General features: G+C 26.4%; 2 protein-coding genes across 4 annotated transcripts in view; one reads left to right on the top strand and one right to left on the bottom strand.

The window, feature by feature from the left end:
• The window catches only part of LOC115033708, a 67,906-nt gene that overhangs the window by 34,849 nt on the left and 20,584 nt on the right, over nt 1-12,473 (top strand). The window lies entirely within an intron of this gene.
• On the bottom strand, nt 1,775-5,902 carry LOC100573507. Of its 3 annotated transcripts, none has more exons than XM_029487026.1 (13): nt 5,598-5,902; nt 5,329-5,481; nt 5,046-5,174; nt 4,775-4,924; nt 4,559-4,690; nt 4,268-4,429; nt 4,064-4,195; nt 3,868-3,984; nt 3,636-3,803; nt 3,002-3,249; nt 2,781-2,940; nt 2,264-2,379; nt 1,775-1,949 (listed from the first exon to the last, which is right to left on the bottom strand). In XM_029487026.1, exons 1-12 carry the CDS (start codon nt 5,791-5,793, stop codon nt 2,330-2,332), a joined length of 1,797 nt encoding a protein of 598 aa, XP_029342886.1. In that variant the 5' UTR covers nt 5,794-5,902; the 3' UTR covers nt 1,775-1,949; nt 2,264-2,329. The 3 variants fall into 3 exon arrangements, with proteins under 3 accessions (XP_029342886.1, XP_016657803.1, XP_029342887.1); XM_016802314.2 differs by having other exon boundaries at nt 2,268-2,379; XM_029487027.1 differs by lacking the exons at nt 4,064-4,195; nt 4,268-4,429 and having other exon boundaries at nt 2,268-2,379.

Here is a 12,473-nt window from a genome sequence, read left to right as displayed (position 1 = left end):
TAATTTATATTACGTAGTAAAATAAATAACATCATATTATTATGTCATATTTACTTAGATTATAATGTTTTGGGACACAAAAATAGCTCTCACGTTCTATATGGTCTTGTTGTAATAGAGTGTAGACTAGACATAATATTCACCCATTATCGATCAATTATCAGAATTCGAGGTAGGTAATGAAATTACAAGAATTGTATTTTCTGTATTATTTCCAAATTTATACATTGTAGTTAGGTAATTTAAAAAATATGGTTTTCTATATTTTGAACATTATACATCAAGTCTTCATGAGAGTCAGTCATCACTCATCAGTCATCAGATAAATCGATTACAATCACTTTTTGGTAAATAATTATTTGAAATTAAATATTCAAAATACATGATAAGTATTATACCTACTACCTTCCTAGTACCTACTTCTTAGCAGCTATATATTATATAATTATTTTACAAAACTTATTGAGTTAATTGGCGTTTTTATAACTAAAAAAATAAATGTTAGTACCCATACGCATTTTAACATGCACTATATTTTGGAGCCTTGTATAAGACGTTAGTCGTTATTTCGAAAAAATTTATAATACAATAATATAGTATTACACCGTCGATTTTGACGATAGCCGACAAGTAATATACTAATATTTATTACAAATTACAATTTACAATAGCTAGTAAAAGTAAAACACCAGGTGGTTGAAATACAGGCTATGTCAGTAAGTGCAACTACTAAGTAACTAAAAACAATTTTCAAATGTGCGTCAATCATTCTCTCCAGTCTTGTAAAGTATTTGAGTAAATTTGTTTAAATACTGCCTTGGATGAATTTGTATTTGAAAATTAAATAGTTTACCGTTATTTTTACAATAAATTATCAATAAAATTTTTTTCTAGTCAGAACTCAGGAGTAAAATAATCGACGTTTTGTAATTTTATACTTAACTACTTGACATAGGTACTCTCTTAAAATAAACTTTAAAGGCCAACACTATTGTTAATTATTTCTGCTAAAGCCTATATTAGTTATGACGCAAATTTAAAACTACAAATTAATGCAATAGGATACGAATTTATTATTCATATTACCTACCCACACAGCAAACAAATATATTTAAAATATTTATTAAATATTCCAATTCTAATGACAATATTTAATAATCGTTTGTTATTCATTTGGTATATAATTTAAAATATATAATAAAAGTCATATAAATATTTGTTGAACCAGAAACATTTATTGTTTTAATACCAAACACTAAACATTTATTAAATGTATATAAACCAAAATTGTATAAATATTGTAACTTAATATTAAATAATTATTTTCTTTTGAATTAATAAATATTTTTTTAGAATTTCAAAATATTTGTTGTATACTTATTAAATATCTGAATACCAAAATTTAATAAATATTGTTTTTACATTTATTTTAAATTTATAAATACTAGTGTTTTAATTTTTAAAATGATTAAAAAATGCAGTAGGAAACAAAGAAATGTATAATTTTATTTGGATACAAGTTTGATAATTTAAGATAAAAATTCAAACATAAAAGTTGCAGTCAGTAATAAAAAGAAAACTAATATTATCATTTGGAAATATTATTTCATATATTATAATATTAGTCCATCTAAATTATATCAACACATTTAGAGCTCGCTTTTTTATACTTTATACACATTTTACATGTCATATAATATATTATACCTTGTTTTTATTTGGTAAGTATTATAAATACTTATACAAACTGCATATAAATATTTATGGGCAGGAATAAGTGAGAAGAATATATATTTTATTGAATGTAGTACGCATACTCTTATTGTTAATATCTTTATTAAAAAAAAAAAAAAAATACATTAATTAGTATTTTAATCTGAACCAAATTATATAAAAAAATCTCTTCGTTTTTGAATACTAGCTGTTATCCAACATTATTGTTTAATGATCTGAAAATAAATTATCATAATATTAAAATTAAAATTAAAATTATATAAAATTTTTATATTTAGGTATAAATACTATTAGATATATAGATTATAAGACTAAATTGCATAGATGAAGCAAGTTTTCAGAAAATCATTTCAAGTAATTCAATAAAACTAAAAAATGTTAACAGCTCTTACGTGATCAACAAATGCTTTCTTTAATTAGTTATTATTGGTCATTCATTTATAATATTTGTATATTTTAAATATTTTAGTATTATAGTATATTATCATAGTGATGGTAGATTTATAACTGTAAAAAATATATTCTATACCTACTATTTTTATTTTTCTTATTGAATGGTGCTTGCGCCAAGTTATATTTAATTCTTTCTTCAATCTCATCTATTGATGCTGCCTTGCATAATTTGTTGCTTTTTTTTAATAGAATCTGAAAAATATTTTGTATTTATAAAAAATTATATAATATATGTATATATACTACATAAAATCTTTTAGCACACTTCATCTAATTTTAAATATAATTAATCTATAATCTAAGAAAAATGTTAGTTACAGGTGTTTTTTTTAAAAATAATGAGTTTCTATGTTATAATTTTTTGAATATTATATTGTTTGTTAATACTCGTAATTAACAAATAGCTATCGTACTACAGGAGAAAATAAACAACATATATAATTCTTCTTCTTTTCCTTCGCCTTATTCTCTCCCAACTATTTGGGGTCGTCAATTTCCACTTACTAAGATCCTATTAGCATTCTCCTCACAAATTCTCCTCATCAACATATATAATTAACATTCAATAAATATATGTATACACACAAACTTACCAAAAATAACAGCGCATACAAACAAATTGTTGAATTTGTTTTTTCCTTTCTTTCCGGTAAAAGAAAATTGAGACATAAGTTCATCAGCAAATAATTTGTTCATAATTCTTTTTACCATTAATTTTAAATTTTTTCCGCCCGTACGAGATAGTTCATTTACCTAATCAAGAATTTAATAAATATTAAATTATTTTAAACTTTATCATTAAATATTTAATTACCAATTTGTTACGAAAATTTTTGTCCCCAGAGATCTTATCCTCAAGAGTATTGAGATCTATTATGTTGTCAATTGGTAATGGACAATCTGTTAAATCATTGAACAGACTTTCGGTTAACGTTTTAGAATTACTGTAGTTGTTGTCAGCTGCGTTTTCAATTTTTTTTAGTATTTCTTCTTGTCCAGATACTAAATTTCTTACTTCGCTTGTTAAGTATGTTAGCATGCGCAATACCTGCTTTTGAAAATCTAAAAATATTAAATCATATAAAATAATTAAAATACAATTTTCAATTAAATAAAAGGTATAGCAGTTTATACAAGAATAAATTTAACAGTATGGTTATGTAGATATGAGATATATATATATGTCAAGACACGAGATGTTCATGTATACTGCAGTGTATTAAGAAAATTAAACAAATGCAATATAATATTTTGAATTTTATATTTTAATAGGTACTTTAATTTAATCTAGTTTTTAATTTGGTCGTCATAATAAAATTAAAATGTAAAAACTAAGAGATTAAATACTTTGTATAGCTATTTTTTTAGATTTAATTTTTAAAAAGAGTTGTTCAAGTATTGATAAAATATGTGTAGCTTATAAATTATTATATTGTAATTACTCATACTATTTGAATAGTGTTGAGGAGTATCTTCTGCTACAACACTATGGGATGAACCAGGGTGTTCCACATCATATTTTTTTCCTTTATCGGAAGAATTGGAATGTGAGACACATAACTCATCTAGCTTATTTGAGCTGTAAAACAATTCTCGCACTACAGCTTGTTTGTTATCTGAAAAACATTTTAATAAATCAAATTGTTTTAAATTTAAACTGTAAATATATAAACGCATTACTTTTGACATTTATTTTTGAAAATGATGAACCACATTGTTGTTTACTACCAAAAGAACTCATGTGTACAGGTGTATCATTGGACGGTGGCTTTTTTTTCAATAGTGGCTCACTATTATCTAAATCAAACATTTTACAACCGTTTGATAAGTATATTATACTATAAATAAAAATACATTAAATAAAAAAGCATATTACATTCAATGCTTCTTTTTGAGGATAAAGGTTCAGCGTAAATTAATTGTTTTTCACTAAATGGTTTCAAAGTTTCGTTTGAAGATTTTTGTTTGGATGACCACTGCTTCATAGAGCGGGGCTCTCTATTAGTATCTAAAAAAAAAAATACCATTATTAAATTTTAATCATTCACTAAAATCCTAATTCATTAAAATAATAAGATACCTTCATAATTGTTAGCTAGATTATCCAACTTTAATGGCGACCAACCATTTTGGTTTTTTCTATTGTTCATTAATTTGATGGTTTTATCTGATGGACACATGACTACAGGTGGTGAACAGTTAGGATTCTTATTAAACATCAATTTTTTTTCAGAATCAATACCTATTTAGGTATAATATAATAGTTAAAAATAATATCAATAATTATAATTAAACATTTTACAATAAGTTAATAAATATACTATAGGTACTATAAATAAAAATACATTTAATAACAAAAGCATATTATTACATTCAATGCTTCTTTTTGAGGATAAAGGTTCAGTGTAACTGAATTGTCTTTCACTAAATGGTTTCAAAGTTTCGTTTGAAGATTTTTGTTTGGATGAACATTGCTTCATAGAGCGGGGCTCTCTATTAGGATCTAAAAAAAATACCATTATTTATATAAGATGGGTTAAATTTTAACCATTCATTAAAATACTAATTCCTTAAAATAATAAGATACCTTCAGAATTTTTAGCTAGATTATCCAACTTTAATGGCGACCAACCATTTTGGTTTTTTCTATTGTTCATCAATTTGATGGTTTTATCTGATGGACACATGACTACAGGTGGATCCGTATTATACATACATTTTTTTTCTGAATCAATATCTATTTATAATACAATAGTTAAAAATAAATGTAGAAGTCTATAACAAGTACCTACATTTATACATATAATTGCTGTATTTAAAATATGACAAAAAAACAGTAAAATATAATACCACCTTACCATTAATAACAGCTAAAGGTACTTTTAAAACTGTTGGCGATGAAGAACGATCACTTAAATGTTCAGAGTTAATCATAGCAGTTGTACTTAACTTAGATTTGTTATATGCCAAATCATCATTATCAGAATCTAAATTAAAATCAAATGATCATATTAAAAGTATTAACTGGTATATCATTAAATCGTATACATTATAATTATTATATTTATTATGCATGGATTAAAATAAATTTAAATCAATTGGTATTTGAAAATAAGGCACAATATATTGTGTATTTTTTACCTGAAAACAATGGGCAAGAATTCGTAGATGAAGTAGGAGAATGCATAATTTCTTTTCGGTGTTTTCTTCCAACTCTAACTGTTTCATCTGCAGATGATAAATCAGTCATGGTCATGGCTTTTATAGCTTTATTTTTAGCTTCAACTAATGAATCTACAATAACAATAGTTTTATCCTTAAATAATAAATTTAATACAAGCATATCTATAACCTATTTAATATAATCGACCTAATATGAAAAATTAATAGGAATATTATATTATATTTACCAATGCCTTTGTATAATTCTCTGCTATTTAAATAAACAAATTCAATTTCATTAGGCATACATTTTTTTTCAATCAGCCTTGAAGCTGTTTTATTTTTTTTAGGCCAAGCACAGGTACCATGTTTTTTGTTCACCCAATGTCCTGGGACCGTTTCAACTGTGTCGTCATCAAGAAAATGAACGATTGAGTATGGCATACTAAAAATAATAAAACATACACACAACTACACAAACTAGGTGTCCTAAAATATATAAAATACAATTTTTTTAATATAACTAAATTTATACTGTAACGAAACAAAGTTGTTAAAATAAATACATAAATAAAACTTTTTAAGTTACATTTAATATCAAATGTGTATCATTATATATTTTTAAAGCCTTATTAATTTATTTACAGCACAAATAAACATTTATATATAAACTAATTAGTTATTTAATGAATGTAGGATTGGTAACGCAATTTGCTTATTATTGTGAAAATTGAAAACTATATATTTTTGAAACGAGTGACTAATAGTAATAGGTACAATATTTTCTGATAAATTTGAAACATATGCTACTCCCAGTTTTAAACTATTTATCGGTTTGTCATAAAACGGTTCAATATTATTGAATAACTTGGCGACAAAAAAATGCAATCCTGTTACATGATTACAACAAATATTTAAGACTTTATAAATATGTAATATCCCTTCTTTTGAAAAGCCAATAAAACAATCTGTAATTGAGTTAGTTTTAATTTTAACATCATAATTGACAATGACAATTTGGAATTGTGAAGTAACATTGCCCAATATCGGCCCATTATTATGAGGTTTCTTAAACTCAGTAGAATCAGGTAATAAATAGATATAGGAGGTTATACTAAACTCAAGAAATTCTTGGTATCGCTTAATGACTTGTTCCAAAGGTTTTTGATGTTTACGAACCATTTTTTTTAGGGACTTCATATAGTTTCAAAAGGAAAACAAGATGATTCATCTAAAGGACCAAATTGTTTATAGTCATCAACAATATGAAGAAGCCCATGTACGTTATGAGACGTAAATTTCTGTCCATAAATTATACCAAATTTTCGAACGAAATATGACAATAGTTTTTCTACAAATCCAACAAGTTCATCACTGCTATTTTTAACTAGAAGAATCCTAAAGCAAATATGCAAACACATGAAATGTAAATAGCATTCATTGCTAAGAATATCTTTTAAGACTATAGGACCAATATAAAGAAGAAATAGTCTAAATTCAGTGGCTTTCCATCTAGGAACTTCGTTCAACCCTCTGGGAAATCTAGAAAAATCAGAAGTCATAGAAGATTTTAAAAACAATAAATTAACTGATATTTCTTGTACTTTTCGGTTTTGTAAACGAACAGAAATGGGTGATCCTTTTATATTTCCTAACCACAACATAATTAATTTCTTAACAACCCCTAAACATGTTAAGTGCATATAATCCAAACTAAAACTATAAACCATATCAACTTCTGGGAGCTCTGTCAAAATAGATACACTTTCAGTCACATGATATTCTTCATGTTTACGATTGATGAAATCTAAATGAGTTTTTTTAATAAATTCTGTATCTGGAAAACATACCCTATTATCTAAATAGATTCCTTCAACATTACACCTAGTACACGAAAAGAAACCACTGTGCCCTTTAGTTTTTAAAATATAGCTTTTTGCTGGGGCATCGCAGCAAAAAAGTTCTGTCACTACTTTTTTAATACCATGGGGGGTTTTAAAACCAATTTTATATAGATCCTTCAATTCATCGATCATGTCTTTTAAAAACAAATTACTATCCTTTGCTTTTTCTTTACCCCAATATAAACCAATTAAAAATATTTTAGGTTTTCCAGGAAAATTACGTACATATCCTAAAATAGGCCAAAAACTACTTTGAGAACTCTTTGTTAATGGCAAGCCATCGATACCAATAACAATTTTTATCGTTTCATCATGAAATTGGAACCAATCACCCAAACTTTTTAAACCAATTTCTGTACCAAAATGATAATATATACCTGGTGTAATGACTTGGACTTGCTTAGTGTCAATATGTTTGTTGGTTTTAAGAATGGTTCTAGCATCCTCGGGAAAAAAATTAAAACATTTATGTTTTTTCAAAGTTTTTAATAAATCAGAAAGAGCTATGTTAGTTATGTTATATGAAACTGCCCAGTGACATAACATTTTTAAAATAGGATCTCTATCATCAGTAAAATATTCTGCCAAAATAGTTTCATCTCCATCATCAGAATCAGTTGAACTTACATTTAATATGAACTCATCTTCAACAGTTTCAAGTGTACTAGAAGTATTACAAGATGCATATGTAACTTTTTTACTTTCATCAATTAATGGGCTACTGGGTTCAATTGAATCACTTATATTATTTATAACACTATTGTCAGGTACAATTAATTCACTTGTAGTATTTTGAGTTTCTAAAATATTACCAAAATGCACAGAATTCTGATTTGGATTTTCAATATACACATTAGTGACCTCTAAGTCTTCCAAAAACCTTCTACGTTTTGTAGATTTACTAGGATGTGATGACATAATTATTAAATATAATAATTTTAAGTATGAATTAAAACTATTATAGGTAGGTACCTATGTGGGTAAGACTATATTATAATTAGGTACCTACTACTAAAGTGACGTGAATATTGAAAAATTTGCCATTTATCACAAAATATATTACGTTATATAGGTACCTACCTAGGAACCTCTAAACAAATAAAATAGAATAATAAAATTATTTATAATTAACATACCTACAACAAAAATCTACCCAAGTGGTAAAGCATATATTATAGTTTTAAAATAGTACATACCTGTGTGTATATATGATTTACGTATTGTTGACTCGTTACATTCGTTCAAACAAAACTGTAAAGCACTATAAAAGTATAAAAAGTAAAAACTTTAAACAATACAAGTCACAAGAGCTGTAGTTCGCTTGGAGTTGTGGTTATATGCAGGCAGCAGGCGTGTCACGACTCACGACTCCCGACTCACGAGTCGATGATTGAAATTTGTGGTTTGGTTATTTTTGCGTCAAATTGTCAATTGTCAATAATAATTATCAACTATGGTCTACGGTGTCGGGGTACGCCTATAGTCTATATAGATACGCGGTACGGACAAGATGTGATAATGTAGAATTTATTTTTGAATAACTGTGGGTTTTTGACGACCGTTATCTATTATTGTTCCGATACGAATATCATTATGAATCGATCGTCGCCCGCAGCTGCAGTCGAATTATATAATATTACCTATATCTGTATCATTGTGTGTGAGTGTGTGTGTGTGTACGCCGTGCGTTCCAAATGACCCGCGAGCGATTATCATAATGATACACAATCATATTGTAATAATTTTAACATATTTTGTGCGCGGTGGGTGCATTCAGTTACGAAACCCGTTCTGAGTGTACACACTGGCCGGTGTCACTAGCTCCCGGATGGGTGACCACCCCGGAACTTTAGTGAAAATTGACCAATCATTGTCACACATACACACACGTGTTAAGAAACCTACAGTACCCTCCCCCACAGTACCCCAAGCTAATGACCTCAGTTGTCGAAGCATGAACCAAAAAAAAATTTCAATATTTACTGTTTTATTTCATAATTATACATATAAATAAATTGTCCGTCACTGTGCGTCTGGACTTGTATCTCACTACTGTAAAGGCCAATAATTAAATAAGAACCGCGGTCTATTATTATGCCATAATGATAATATGTATTATAGCATATTATATAATATTATAATACTCAGAGACACATATTTGTTCTAACTCTATATAGCCATATAGCCATATAGGACACATTCATATAAATCATATCTAATGATCAATTACTATATAATATAAGTAATTAGATAGGTAATACCTAGGACCTAGGTAGATACTATAACTATATATTATACCTATAGGTACCTACTAATATTATTAATTAAAATATATGTATGACACAGTCGTATAATTTACGTTTGTCGTTTATTGTTATTATATTTATAACTTATTTTAATATTAATAAAAAGGGTAGGTAGGTAAAAATTACTGTGATGCCATGGTGGATGACGTATTACATTAGAATTCAATGATAAATCGTAATGTACGATGGAAATGATTGATTCTAAGCAGAGACGGCATAAACCAGGTCTGTCAGTCTAGATTTTTATTATATTAGGTATTACTATTAGTAATTATTATAGCTAAACTATAAATATTCATAAATTTGCAATTTGTTAATCGTAAATTCGTAAATAATAATATAAGTACCTAACCTAACCTATATAGGTACGTAACAGTGTAACACTAACCGTGTACGCCTTTTTACATGAAACTATTTTATTACAAATACAATTTTATCGAAATAAATTATGTAGAATTGGCCAATCCCAAACAAAATTCGCTCCACGATGACTGCTATAATATATTATGTTATTCTGTACCTATATTTGCATGTATTATGAAACAATTCATAGACAATTTTTTTTCAAAATCATAATTCAAAATATAACATTACTACGAAGTACAAATATGTAACACAAATGTAAAACCATATTAAATTATAATAATATAATATAATAATCTCAGTTTGTACTTTATACATTTATCAACTTATCATCTGCAATATGCAAATACGAACTTTTAAACGTCGCGTCAGTATTTCATTATATATACCTATATAATATTATATACAAGGTAATTTGTTAAGGATGTTCAACCTCATTTTAACTTTAATAGCAGGTACATTTCTTCGAATTCTTATAGTAGTTTTAAGTTTACCGGTGCATAGACTACATATTATCCTAATTATTTAGAATACAAAGTAATATATAGAACTCAAATACTACTTGAACGAATTTCGATTTTAGATGCATCAAAATTATCAAACAAAAATATCTACTGAATAATTAAAAAATAAAATAAAAGGTGGGGTCCGTATTTGAAAAACCGAAGATATTGTCACAGGATCATCCTTCTGCAGCGTGTTACAAAACATTTCAAGTATTCCAAAATATTTTCTTCAACGGTATTTAAAAAAACCAAAATCGGAATTTAAATATATACATAAAAATAAAGCTAGCATGCTTAAAAAATCACACTTTATTTTATACATAAAATACACCTAACTACCTCTATAATTATTAAATATGTAGGTATAAACAAATATTTTTTATATATCTTAATATCATTGATTTTTAATATTGTACTATCTTAAGTTTATTAAATATATTTTAATTATAAATTTACAAACATATAAATTAAGGTTATTGTTAAACTTAAAATAAATATTTAACTATGAATATTTAATTTTTAATACATTTTAAATATTTAATTATTATTGACTTAATTGCATTTAATATCAAATGATTATTAAATATATAATAATTATTAAAACTTCAATAATTAATTTAAAAGTTTACTAAATATTGGGTAAATATATTGTTACAAATATTTAATTTAAAATTACAACTAAATATTTATTAAATTGTTTTCATTGGAATATGCTGTGTGGGTTTTTAATAATTAAACGAAAAAACAAAAAAAACTTAATGTTCTCAAACTTATAACTTTAATTATATTAATGTTATCCAAATAATAAAAACACTACGACACAGATAAAGTTCTTCTCTATGCGTTGTGGAATTTTAGTAATTCTACTGTCCCGCGCAAAACATTTTTTGCTATGTTGAACATTTGTAAGACGGAGATAACGCATGCGGGCGTAGCGTCCTCTTAACTCTTAAGTATAGAAATATAATATATTACTAACTCAATATAGTAATTATAGTAATTATATAATTACTATAATTTTCAATCAGAAAATTAACTACGTTAATTTTACATAACGTAACAAAGAAAAAATGAAATAGTTAAATGAATCCTCTAACTTGTTAATTCAAGTGAAAATTATGAGATTGCATGATTACGTTTACATCGGTAAGCTGACATAAAATTAGAATATACCTATTAGTACCAACGCAGGACATGCGTGAATATAAATATTTATTTAAAATACTGTTTAATAACTAAATGATGGACCAAATTTCTGAATCAATCTTATTTCTCAATTCATTCAATAAGCATTGGAAAATAACTTGCAAAATCTCGTAATATTAATGCGCATTATCACATTTATTACGAATTTTGATAAAAATCTAACATAATAATAGGACGGCGTCTTAGATATGCAATTTCGGTACACTGCTGTCATGGGTTCTTTTTTTATATCACTTAATCGTAATAGTATGACATTTTGTTCGTGCAGTTCAATAATATTATTATGATTGTTGTAAATGTCATGTATATTATAAAACCTATTTTCTTGGTATTTCATGATTTTTAAGCATGATTTGTACGATATATGCGTAAAAACAAGCCTTCGCTCGCCCCTAACCCGTGGACCACCTGCTAGATTATACCACAGAGCGAATTATAATATGACATGTCTAGACAAAAATACAATACCTATACGCTATACATATAACTAAAACGTATACTGACGTATTTCAGAAAATATAGGTAAATGTCCAGTTGTACCGCCACAATTCAGAAATTTATTTCAGACTCGTTGGAATAATATTATGTAAATGCCCTTCAATAACGCTTGATGGTGGCAACAATACTCTAGTAATGTATTTCAATCGTATCGTGGAAAACGCAACGCGAATTTCATAGGATTGTGGATACGCACTAAAATAAGTAAAATGAATAAATTTGACGATATCGTTTGCGTTATTACTATAGTAGATTGTACACTAGGCAGTTGCATACCTTTATAATATCGTACCTTTTATATTATATTATATTTTCAACGCATACGAAATTTGTGTTCAAAT

The sequence above is a fragment of the Acyrthosiphon pisum genome, chromosome A1, assembly GCF_005508785.2.
Source record: "Acyrthosiphon pisum isolate AL4f chromosome A1, pea_aphid_22Mar2018_4r6ur, whole genome shotgun sequence".
Classification (NCBI taxonomy): domain Eukaryota; kingdom Metazoa; phylum Arthropoda; class Insecta; order Hemiptera; family Aphididae; genus Acyrthosiphon; species Acyrthosiphon pisum.
The sequence above is the reverse complement of the archived record's forward strand: the minus strand, read 5'-3'. Positions and strand labels throughout refer to the sequence as shown.

Coding starts and splice junctions, on each gene's coding strand:
- LOC100573507 (XM_029487026.1), bottom strand. CDS start 5,793: ATGCCATACTCAATCGTTCATTTTCTTGATGACGACACAGTTGAAACG. Junction 4,925..5,045: donor ACCTTTAGCTGTTATTAATG/GTAAGGTGGTAT, acceptor TATTATAAATAG/ATATTGATTCAGAAAAAAAA. Junction 3,985..4,063: donor CTCAAAAAGAAGCATTGAAT/GTAATATGCTTT, acceptor TGTTTGATTTAG/ATAATAGTGAGCCACTATTG.